Raw genomic sequence first — 12,860 nt, 5'->3', positions numbered from 1 at the left:
AATCACATGTCTTTAAGTTTTGGCCTTGACATAGTCATGAAATCTGTTTTCTTTATAGGAAAAATTTACAGAAAAGTTATTTTCGTGTTGAATAATTTTAAGATTGTTATTTATATTTTTTTCTAATTTTTGTTTTGTTTTTACATTGCACAAGAAATTGGTTCTGGCTATGAAATCCAAACTATCAGTGGGGACAATAAACTTCACCAAGTCATCTGTCATGACAAAATGGCTTATCAATCAGAGTTGAAACAATCCAGGATTTGATAAAGATCTTTTATTTTGTTCTTATTAAAGATTTACTTCTTAAGGTAAGTCCAAAATGCCTAACATATTGAAGTGTAAATACTTGGATAACAAAGGTACTTACATATCAAAAATCAAAAACCTTTAGGAGACCATATATTTGTCTATCGGCTCAATAAAAGACTTGAAAATATTTTGTTTTATAGTCACACATTTTATTACAAATTTCTTTATTTTGTATCCAATAGAAAAGCGAGTCTGGAATCTATTTACAAGTACTATACATTTACATATACTATATACAGTTAATGAATTTAAAGAAAATGAGCAGAGAAACACAATATATATGGAAGACTATACCACTGTACATGTTTATTATCGTGGTCCTTTGTGTTACTGAATCTTACTGTGGTAATAAATACAGTTCTATATTTACACATCTTATAAAACATCTCATAAATGTATTTTTTTCAATTCCAAGTTAAAACATCTGATCAAAATAAACATGCTTATATAAAAATAAATCTACCTAACAATCTTTTGGTTTGGATGCATTGAAGCTAATGTAGTATAATCAAGTTATGAATTAATCCTTTGACCTTTAGTATAGTTTTGCCTCTTAAAATACCTAACACATGTATTAAATATAGAATAAGCAGAGAAGTCTTGTTCCTGACATCAAGTGGGTTGATCCAAAGACAACACAGCTAAAACCCAGCTAAATAAACAGGATAACGTGTTACCAAGTCTCTGTTGAATCCAAAGTGATTTCAGATATTGCTGCTAAAGTTCCGTGTGAGAAGTTGTCAGTGGATTTATGTCATGTCTGCATTTGACCATTACCTTAAGATGCACATCAATTTGAATCAACAGATAAAACCTCCTGTGAAAAATGTGCACTCACCCAGGAAGAAAAAAAGAAATCCCAGGTTGCTTACCATCTTTACTAGGTATGTCCATTGCCGACATGGACTTTTCTTCTGAATTCTGGGCACCAAGGAGTTACAAACAAATTAGACAAGGCAAACCTACCTGTACAGGATTGCCTTCATGGCAATTTAAGAATTTAAGTTCATTTTCCTTTCAAAATATTTGTAAGCATTTTTATTCCATTTGGGATGGAACCGTCTAGTGCTGATACATAAAATCTGGCATCTTTAAAAATGATGTGACTCTGACTAAATTAATAATGCCTTATATTATCCACTCATGGTGGGGGGTTGGTGACTTGGAAGGATCCTTCCTGAGGAGAGGCAAAGGAGGACTAAAACATCTCCACATAGTCGTTAAAATGAAATCCTATTGGTGACAACCTTTACTTAGTCCTGTAGGCCATTTAAAACCCTTATTTTCCTAATACCTCCAACCATTTTTTAAGGAATTTTGGGTTTAGAACCCCTTTTGTGAGCAATTGGTTCCCCCCTTCCCCCAAATCATTAGATTGGTGAGTTTAAAAAGAATTCAATTGAAGTCATGGAGACTCTTTTTTGAACATTTCAATTTGATTTTTAAAAGAAACCTGGGCTTACCTAAATAGTGTGGCTAATCTATCTCTTAGCTGAATGAATTACACAGGCAGCATTCACTCTCCAGTATCAATAGGTTGTCAGTTTTTTCACTCTGAGAGATTAAAAAAAAAAAAAATCACGTTTCGACTCAGCTATTTTAGTTACTGCTCTGGTGTATTCAATCTCACATTTTCAGGTTTTCAACTTTTGAAAACTTTCTCTCTCACATATTAATTAGAGACATGGGACAAATGCCACAGATGAAAGATGACAGCTTTCGGTCATTGGATAAGCTGGTGGTGACCCGGAATTGGAAGGCAAGTCATAGGCTATACTGGCACTGGTGAATGTCACCAAGGCTTGGGTTGAGTCACAGGACTGTTTCTCGATGTCATCTGAGTTAATAGACATCAGGCTTGGGTGTTTTGATCTCGTCCAAAGGTGGGCTTGCTTTCCCAGGCTCCCCAGATCCTCCTTAAAATGGGGATTGAAGAGGATGTAGAGAAGGGGATTGAGACATGCAGGGAGTGGGACAATCACCAGAAGGATAAACTTAATGACTTCAGGACTGATGAATGTGAGGTTCAGTAAAGAGGAGAAGGACAAGAAAGCCACTGGGCAGTACAGAATACAGTTGGTGAAGAGCAGGAGAGCAATGTGCTTCACCATGGAACAGTCCCAAACATTCTCCAGCTCTCCCTTTTCCAGATTGCAGTAGAGCTTGGTGTACGCGATGGTCATCACGAGGAAGCAAAGGGAGTTGAGCAGGACGAGGGCCACCATGTAGCCTGTGGTGCTGGGCTCGCCAAAGGGCAGTGGCAGGCAGAGGGGGGAGGCGCTGTACCCGCTGCCACCAAGCAGGGGCACGGTGGCGATGGTCAGGGCCAGCGCTGCGCAGAGCAAGATGATTGCTCTCAGACTGGAAAAAGGAGTCTTCGTTTCAAATTTTGCAGAGCATTTCACCGAGAACCCACGCTCCAGGGCTGCCAGTGTCAGCAGGAAAACAGATGATTCTGATGCAAAAATGGACAAAAACCCGACGACTTGGCAACCGACCCCCTGCTCCCACCACGCACCATGCTGTGCAAAGCTGCCAAAAGTGAATGCGTCCACGCCAGCCAGCGCCGCACTGGAGACTCCCATGAGCATGTTCACCGCTGCTATTAACCCAATGAGCAGTTTTATGGAGGAAATGTACAGAGGGGCTCGGAACACTGTCGAAGTCACCAAGGCATTACAAGTAAGGGCCAAAACGGCGATGGTCCACACCCCAATTCTGATCAGCCAGCTACCAAACAGGTATTCGCAGAGTTTGAAGGGGCCTAGAAGTCCAAGGAAGAAAAAAACCTGGGTATCAGATTAGGGTTTACAACTTTTTGCCAAATTACCTTTTTGTTTCTCTTCTAAGGACGCCACGAGATGGAGGCCAAGAATAGCCACAGAAATATACACAGTTCCCTTGTGGCACACTTCACTTCTTAAACCACTGTCATTTACTACCTCAGATTTTCTGCAGCACTGGTGGTGCGGTGAACACACCAGGTGCTTAGAGCTCTACACAGAGATATGGAGATGGGGAATTGAAATCACTTGATTCAGATCCCCCAATACAGCAGTATTGGGGTCAGGTAAAAAGCCAGATCTCCTGAGCTTTTCATTACACTTTGTTTTTTTGTTTGTTTTTTGTTTTCTCCCAGAATGCCTCAAAAAAGTTCTGCAAGCAGAGGAGAATCCTAGGAAATATTCCATAATATTAGAAGAGGAAGTATGGGTAATATGCAGGTGCATTTCATGAAAATCTCATCTTAGGTTAAATTGACATTAGATGTTTGGGAGCCAGGGATGATCTACTTGTTGAAAATAAAATATCAACCCTTCCCAGCTGTCTTTTTTTCAACTGGCCCATCCTGTTCCTGGGAATGGGACAATTTATGAAGTCGACATACATAGATTTTTTTTTTTGAGTTATCTGTATAAATTATTATTTGTTTTAACCAAATAGCCATTGAGGGAAGACTTCATAGAAATCACTTTTTAAAAAATCAGTGATTATGCAAGACTGTTGCATGCTAGTTCAGGCTACATTGCTAATAATATAATTTTTAAAATTACATATGCTTCTAACTACATGGCTGATTTTTCAGTTTCCATTAATTAGAACCAAAAGTCTCCTGCAAAAATCCTCTTGATGAATGCAGACTAACTCCAGGGAACGGACATTTGTATTTTAAAGGTCCCTATGGGGAGGGATTAGATGGACCACAAAGGTGGCATAGATTTTGCTTTGAAGTGTAGCCAACTGCCCCTGATGGCCTCAGAGTCAGGGGTGGCAACTGCTGCTGAGGCGGCTGCCTCCTTTCTCACCTGGGGAAGGTGAGCACTGCACCGAATGAAGGGCTTTCAGGTCTTCCTCAAAGTCAAGCAGGAAGTCTTCAAGATCACGGTCATCTGCAGGCGTGAGAAGTCCTGGAATGGTTAATTCCATCTCTCTTTTTGGGGGACCAATCCCAGGGAGGAGGGTCCTGGATTGCCCTCGAGACATAAAGTGTCACAAAGGGAACCAAAGGTCAGACACCCTGCTCTTCCATGGGCTCTGGCTTGCTTGCAAGTCTGCTCTAAAGTTGCCTTTGGATGTTCTGCTCAAGCTCCTGCATGACATGGTATTCCAGCAGAACTGGGGGTAAAGGAGAGGAACCCCGTACTCCTTGTTCTAACATCTAAGCTCTGTCGTTCTGTTCTTGTTGGTGGCCCCACATTGCACTGACTGCAAATAAAGAGAGGCTGTGGGCCTCTGTTCAGTGGAAGAACCACTTTATCCAGTTTCCTGACAATGAGATAGCTATAGTGCAAATGTCCTGGGCTGTGTTCTCTGAGCAGAAGAAGGAGAATCAGGTATACTAAGTCTCAGTGTTTTCTGGGGACTTCTGCTTAACAGAGGACAAATCAAGTAACCGCTTGGTGCTTGGTTTAGCTATTCGTGGACTAGGAGTTTTGTGATCTAATACACTTTCCCAAAGATGCTGATTTAGTTGGTCTGGTAAAGGGGCATGGGCATCAGTATTTTTTAAATGCTTACGTGTGATTCCAATATGAGGGCCCAGGGTTGAGAATCACTGTCCTTGAAAATAAACTCCATGCAGAACCTTGTCTCTCTTATTCATTTTGTACCTCTAGGGCCTAGAACGGTACCTGGTACATACGTAATAGGCACACTAATTGTTGTTTTAGAGTAAAACTAAAGTAATAATGAGCAAGACACATGCTGTGGCCTAAAACAAAAAAGCTAAGGGCCAAAATATGAGCTCCTTAAACTGATGAGTGTACAGGAAGAAATGTTAAGGTAATGTGATGATTGGCTGAATCCTACTTGCTTGGGAGTCAACAAATCATTAAGGCCCAAAGGAAAACAAGCCAGTCTGTTTAGACTCTGTGCAAACATGCAAGGTTGGCAGGGAAAGGAAAACGGGGGCTGCCCAGAGATCCTCCTCATTACCACAGGTGTGGTTTGAGATGCATTGCTGTCTATTTAAGTAAGGTCTTACTCCAAGGAAAGCCAAGTGCTTTGCAGACATTATCTCATTTCACTTTCCTGACAGATAACTCTGTGGGGGGTAGAAGGGAGAATGTTTTGAAATTTGTTGGATAAGAGGTTAGATTCTTAAGCCCTTCTGCTGAAATATGGATCCATCTATATCCTCCACATAAGAATAAAAACGGATTTTATCTTCTGGAGAAAACAAGATAAGAATAAAAATGGACTTTATCTTCTGGAGAAAAGATCTCAGAAACATGTTTGAAAAAGGTATCCACAGAGATGGGGCCCTTTTTTGGGCTTATTGATATCAATATTACTAACTATCCCTGAAGACAATATATACTAAGGGGGATGTAACTATAAACATAAATATTAAAAATTCACTCACAGAAAAGATGAAATTTTAGAATGAATCCCAAAGGAACTTTCTCTTTCGCCGGGAATCTTTAAAAAGTGGGATGGATTCCCAGCTTGCTAGAGTGGTTACATAGGGACTTGTCTGGAGTTCAGATAATCTGATGACTTTTCAAGACCCTTCCAGCCACAGTTTCATCACTGTGACATAGCTGGTCTTACCTTGAACTTGAAACATTCCAGCATCTTTCTTATGAAGGTCATCAGTAGTGCTGTTGTCACCTTTATTCCACTGATTAGAAATTTTATACACATTCTCACACACTCCAAATGCACAGCATTGGTAAGCATAAGGCATTTCTATAATCCTTTAAATGAACAAAACCAAAGAAAAAACACACTTAAAGAAGTCGGTTGTTAAATATCGTGTTCATCTTCTTTCACTTAATAATTCTGCCTTAGTAGTTTAGCCTTAATAAATAATCTAAAATATTAACTATGTGCATAAAGATGTTTATTACTGTGCTATTAACAATAACAATGGAATTATTAAAAGTTATTGCTATGAAATGTTGATAATTGCTAAGGTTGAGTGATGGGTATATTATTTTCTCTACTTTAGTGTTTGAAAATTTCCATAATAAAAAGTTTAAAAAAATGACTGCTGAGAAAATTGTAGCACCATTAAAAAGTGCTTATGGTATGACATAATGTTAAGTGACGAAAACATGATAAAACTTTGTCTACATACTGTGAGTCTAACAATTAAAAATACATTGGAAACAAAGTCTGGAAGGAAATAACATAAAAAGTTGTCTAGGGGGTAATTTTAGATTTTTTTTCTCTCTTCTACTTTCCAAACTCTCTTTTGGGGTTATGATTTTATAAGTATGTAAAAAGTACTTTGATTAAAAAATATACATATGTATATATAGTCTTTCAAGGGACTTCTTTATGGAAACTAAGCATAACAGGTCTTAAAGAGCGTTACTTCCTCAAATATTAATTTAGTACATTTTATTAGAACATATACACCAGCTAGATGAATTTTAAAATGTAAACAGGACTACAATAATGTTATCATGTTATTTAATTACATGTCCTAGTTTAGTTCCCATGGATCAATGGTTTTCAAACTCTTTCCATGAACTCAATAATTCCGGGAGGCATCTTTGAGAAAGAAAGGAAATGTGGTCAGGAAGACCCATTCTTCCACTTGGGGCCTCGTCCTAACAATGCCGCAGGGGTGGGAGACTTGAGGGCATGCAATGAAATTCAAAAGAGTCCCATGACCTCATAAATTTTGCAAACAACTATAACACGTCTATTATTTCACATGACCACAAATGTATCTTATTAGTTTTAATGACAAACTCACTTGAGTTCTGGAAAGTTTTCAGATGATATCAAGCTCTGTAAGGCATGATTTCCTGTTAATTTTAAGTGAGTTAAACCATGTAACCCAGTTACAGGAAAAGATGACAGGCGGTTGGACGACAGGTCCCTGCAAAACATCAAACAACAATTGGCTTTTAGTCTGTGTTAGCATAAAATGTTTACATAAAAAAAACAACCTAAAGATTATTAAACAGTTCCATAAAGACTTCTAAGCAAGGTCCTCACTTTTAATGGTAAAAGTAATTATTTTGGTTTCAGCTCCTGATACCTTCTCTATTTATAATCAGGATTGCAGAGGTAAAACTGCTTTATTTGCATCCAAATTATATTTTCTGTATTCAGTTTAATTTTGCCAGGTGGCAACATCTTAAATCAAGGGCCAGGTGCTACATCTAGTTTGAAAAGTAATGCTGATTGGATTAAGTTAGGGGTGCGAGGGAAAACATTCAGGGGTTATTCCCTTCTTTCTTCCCTTAATTTCTGTCTACCAATTCCTTTTTTTCTCTATTAGACCAGGGAGATGGGGAGAGGAAGGAGCAAGAGGTGAAAAGGAAGGAAGGAAAAAGAGACAGAAAGTTTTCTATTAGTCAAGATGGGCAACTATAAAATTAAAGCCCTTTAGAAGAGAATTGACATCTTATTCCATTCCACCTGATTGCTCAGTAAAAAATGGAAAATTTCACCTCAGTAACCAGAACCAGCTGTCACCCAGATCCTCAATTATTCACATAAGGGCCCACATGACCTTGGAGGGACACTCGGTTCCTCTTTGGTCTGATACAGCTCTAATGTGGAGAGTACTGAGGGCTGGGCAATCAGTGAGCTGTGGACTTCTTCAGCAAAACCAACATTTTTGATTACTTAGATGGTCCCTAATTATTAAATGACATGCCATAAACAAATAATAAAATACTCACAGCTTTCTTAGAGATGGCAAAGTAGAAAATGCATTGGGGTGAATAACGGCAATTTTGTTCCAAGCTAAATTCCTATTTTTTTTAAAAAAAGGCAAGTCAGAGGATTATATAATAAAAGAATACCGTGTGAAGTTTTACCATATATATTCATTTTAACAAAATTTAATTTCCATTCAGGATGGGAACAATTAACTTACCAAATTATCCTTCAGATAAAGATATTAACAGTATAAAATGATTAAAGAGAGAACTTTAAAGCAACCTTGTTTAAATCAAGAAAAATCATTCAGGTGGATATCTTAGTTCTTACTCTCTTCTTGCTAAAAAGATAACTTTAACACGGCTGTAAAATTTTATTAGGACATTTCTAAAATGTGTGGAGTGGAGGTAGGGGAGTGAGAACTTCTGAGGCTCTTATTCTGACAAGCAAGTCCCTGGATATGTAATGAAACAATACGAATTTGTCTGCATTGGTCATGTATGACAGGCCTTAACAGAAACAGAGATGCTTTCAAAAAAAAATTCCCAGTAAAGGAGACAGACATTTAAATTCTTAACTGGGAAATGAATAAAACAGGGGCTAGCATACGTCGGAAATAAGATCCTTTGATAACAAAGAAAATCTACAATTTATAGAGAAATAAAATTCCATCACCCTTTCCTTCATATACACATAAATGTAGATAATTTCACAGGAATAAGAACTTCCACGTTAAAGAAAAAAAAAAAAGCAGTGAACTTAAAATTGGTATTTTTAAAATGCCAAGCTAATAAAGGTAACTAAAGTATAGACATTTGAGTTAATTGAAAATGATCACAGCCTACTTTTCTCTAGTTCAGATAGGTGATTTATTTATGATATTAGGCCCCCTGAGTTACCTTGAATAAATGGTATTCACATAATATTTATTATATGAGAAGCTACCTTAAATTGGGGAAAACAGAAAGTCTTTTAATTTTGCCCCTTTCATTGATCCCAGACCAGGAGAAAATTCCAGCTACCACGGAGAAGAAATGGTATGAAAGGAGTGGGAAACCTGCAGGTGGCAGCTGCAGTGAGGTGAGGAGACTGTCTTCTTCTGAGCTGCTCACACCATATGTGTTCTGTGAGCAATGCCAAGTCATACCATCTGTCAAAGCCTCTTTGGTGGCTTCAAGTTGAACATCGGGGCCCTGGCGAGCTTCACAGAATAGTATATCAGGAATGTAGGCCAAGTTTTGCCACAGGGCCTTCAAGAGATATGACTAGGTTTTAAGTAAACGTGGGAGAATATGTACGTTCAAAGGACTGTAATTCCATTCCAATCAGTGAGCCTGCGTGCTGGGTCCTCTCCACATCCAAGCAGGAGCCTTTTCCACTCTTTGGTCCTGCTCTGTGCCTGGGGCTGGCCTTGTAGGCCACATCCCCACGGTGCCCTGCTATTTCCTGAGGGAGTCGCAGGGGAAGCCCCTGGAGAAGGGAGTGTGTGGCGCTTGTGATCTGCTCCTTCTCTGTTTTGCAATCTTGTCTCTGGCAGCAGCTGCACACTTTCTCTCGAGGGAACCACGGTGTTCCCTCTCTGTGCCTCAGCTCTTTCTGGGTTTTGGAAACATTTCCTCCTTGTGTCTCTGCAGCCCCAGTCTTGGTCATGCTGCTGGGTTCGGCACACCCATCCCTTGCTTGCTCCCTGCCAACATCTGTGTAAGTAGCCTTTCATTTGAACCATCTGAGGTGAATTCTGTTTCCTGCCAAGACCTCACTGATATACCCTAAAAGGATATTTAGTTGTTCTAACAATAACAACAACAATAGTAACAATAATAATGATAAACCTGTTGCATATTTACTATGTGCCAGATACGGTTATGAGGGTTTCCCCCCCATATATATGTATTCTCTCATAACCCTCAATATATCCCTAAGAGGTAAGTATTATCATTAGCCACATTTTTCTGGTGAGTAATGAAGCACAGAGCATAAGTGACTTGCTTCAAGTCACAGAGTGAGCTCAGAAGCTGCAATCATTTTAGGTACAAAGAAGAGATGACCACACATTCTTCCTGCCCGTTTCTTTCATGGTTCAATCGTTTCCAAACTGTGTCTCAAATTGTTTAAGAATCACCTTAGGAGGATTACTCATGCAGACTGACTTCAGAGTCCCCATCTTTTGCTCAGAACGTGTTTGGAATTCTTAAGTAAATAATGAGAGAACCACTGCACTAGACCATGGGGATAAGAAGATGACCAAGTTTTTGTTGTTTTCAGGTACAGCATGGCGACCTGACGGCAGTGCTGAGTGCTGAGACCTGCAGTAGGGAATGTGCAGAGCACATCAGAGTGGAGCGGGCTCAAAGGCAGGAGGTCATGTTCTCATGGGATGGACAGGGGTGAGTTAAGAGTGGGGAGGAATCCACTGGGCCACAAGACCAGGAAAAACAGCATCCGAGTGTCCAGAGACTGGAAATGTGCGGTGAGAGCTGAAGGTGTTCCAGGAGGTTGGCATGAGATTTTAAAAGGCAGTCCTGGGAAGCTTGGTTGGTCTTGATCTTGAAGACAATAGGAGAAAAATGAGGTTTTTTGAAGCAGAAATGTAACATGACTTGATTTCTACTCAAGAAAAAATGAGAATGAGATGAATGGGTGGAGACTGATAGTGGAAAGACTGGTGAGAAGGATGAGATGGTAATTCAAGTGAGTGATTCCGTGGGCCTGAGGTAGAAGAGTGAATGAAATGGAGAAGGCAGAGTTTGATAAGTCACTGGATGTGAAGTCTAAGGGGCAGGAGGTATTTGGGGGACTCACACATGTAGGTTTCAGAATCTGTGTTACCTTCTTTGGGTATCTTTCGAGGTCAGCCTTTTATTTCTTTTATATATATGTATATAAATCTATATTATAAATCTATTATATGTGTATATATATATATATATATATATATATATATATATATATATATTTGGTGAGAACAATTGAGTTCTACTCTTTTAGCAAACTTCAATAATATAATACAGTATTACCAAATATATCAGCATTTTAAAGAAAAACTGACTTTTGAAAACTGCCAGAACTCAAACCTGGGAAGTAAGGTAGGTAATAAAAGTAGGTAATGTATTTTTGTTTTATATTTATTTTAAAAAGTAAAAGAACTTCAGAAGCTAGGGGTAGCCCCAAAGTAAGGAAAGGGCCACACAATTCAATTCAGAATAAGATGGTTTTCAAAGTAAAGTTTTGGGAGAACTTGTGATTCTTAAAGTTGGATTTAAAATGTTTTGAGGAATGGTATTATTTTACCAGAGTATAGTCTCTTAAGTATTAATGACAACTTTAGGAAAGAAAAGATTTTAAACAATATACCATAATTTAAATATTACATATTGTCATCATTCATCAAAATTATATTGAAATCTAGTTTCAGGATGTTTTAACTATCACCCCCAAAAATCTGTTACCCAGTTCTTTTTAAATTTATGGTTAATATATGGAGTTTTCAATTATAAAATGGAATTAAATATCCACATGTCTTAGTTGTCTGAGCAATGGAAGCATTTTTGAAGATAGGTGTGCTCAAACCTTAGTGTACTTGTTAAAATGTCAACTCTCAGGCCCCACTCCAGAGATTCAAACTCATGAGGCAGGTGTGGACCTGGAATCCGCGTTTTTACATTCCCCTGCCCATCTCCCCTCATAATTCTTAAATCACACTTTGAGTAACTGTTTAACTAGGAAATAAATGGACAAATGGACAGGAAGAATTGTGTGGTCATCTTATCTTTGTATGCAAAATGATCCCTGACAATTCCAGGCTACTAAGAAACACATTTTGTCACTTACAGCATGGCTTCCTTCCTCTTTATCGAAGTTTCATGGCTGCTGATTGCAAACTTACCACTATTGAATTTATTTCTGGAAATGATCCTGAGATAAATATTTGCCTTTTCATAGCAAATATATTCACAAAGGCCCAACAATACACATATACAGTGAAAAGAAAATATGAGGGGAAGGCCCCAAAGAGAAAGAAAGTGCTCTGGGATGGGGCAGGTGCTGGGAGGCAGTACTCACAGAGATCGGAGGCTCAGCAACTGCTGGAAAGTGTCCACTTTAATTTCATAGATTTCATTATGTCGCAGGTCTCTGAAATGACAGAGTTCCAAAGATTGATTTCAAAGTGACTGGTTTTAAAGATTCATCCTAAGAGAACTTTTACAGAGGAATTACCTGCCCTCAATCAAAGGAACACATGAAGTATGACTATCAAGTGACTGCTTAAAAATGTTTATGTTGTTTAAAAAAGAACATAAGTATTTACACACTTAAGTATCATCTCTCTTTCAGAGCAATTAGTTCCTTTGGGTGAATATAAAACTATAGTCCAGATGCCATCATCACTCAAACACTTTGAGGATGTCTCTTCTGACTCTGCCTTTTGAGCCTTTCTTGTATTCTTTGAGGGTCGGCAGGAGTTTCAAATCTTTACCTTTCCAAGATGGATTTTTCCCTTCTCTTAATCATCCAGTCATTCAGAGAAAAATTAAGTTTGGGAAAGGATAGATGTTTAATATTGTTTTGATCAAGACCAAAGTATGACTATGAAAACAACGGAGGCTGATGTTTTATGGAGAAGGCAATTTAAGAGAGGAATCGAAAAAGTTTCATGTGTGAGTAGCATCAATAGCACCTCAAATATGACAAATATAGCACCTCCTCTAAAGATGACTATTGTGAAATGAACATGCCAACAAACTCAAGTCCCCCATATTAAAAAATAACACCATTCATTGGATATGTAAGTTTAGAAAAATTCCAAAGCTCAAACAAACCTACTTTATTATTGCACCAGTTCAGGGGGATAAAAAGCAAATACATAATAAAGCCTTTACTTATAGTACAATGCATAGTAAAACAATATAATGTATTTGTAC

At 38.4% G+C, this 12,860-nt stretch overlaps 1 protein-coding gene across 1 annotated transcript in view; it reads right to left on the bottom strand.

Moving 5' to 3' along the window:
- Positions 1 to 263: 263 nt before the first annotated feature.
- LGR5 (leucine rich repeat containing G protein-coupled receptor 5) overlaps positions 264 to 12,860 on the bottom strand; it is a 114,915-nt gene continuing 102,318 nt past the window's right edge. The window contains exons 13-18 of the mRNA XM_081060244.1: positions 12,001 to 12,072; positions 7,959 to 8,030; positions 7,022 to 7,147; positions 5,866 to 6,011; positions 4,119 to 4,202; positions 264 to 3,076 (exon numbers count right to left, since the gene is read on the bottom strand). Of these exons, the coding sequence (XP_080916370.1) occupies positions 1,989 to 3,076; positions 4,119 to 4,202; positions 5,866 to 6,011; positions 7,022 to 7,147; positions 7,959 to 8,030; positions 12,001 to 12,072 (1,588 nt within the window). The 3' untranslated portion in view covers positions 264 to 1,988. The remainder of the gene's footprint in view (positions 3,077 to 4,118; positions 4,203 to 5,865; positions 6,012 to 7,021; positions 7,148 to 7,958; positions 8,031 to 12,000; positions 12,073 to 12,860) is intronic.

The sequence above is a fragment of the Rhinolophus hipposideros genome (genome assembly GCF_964194185.1).
Source record: "Rhinolophus hipposideros genome assembly, chromosome: 9".
Classification (NCBI taxonomy): domain Eukaryota; kingdom Metazoa; phylum Chordata; class Mammalia; order Chiroptera; family Rhinolophidae; genus Rhinolophus; species Rhinolophus hipposideros.
This window is presented reverse-complemented; position numbering and strand designations above follow the sequence as displayed.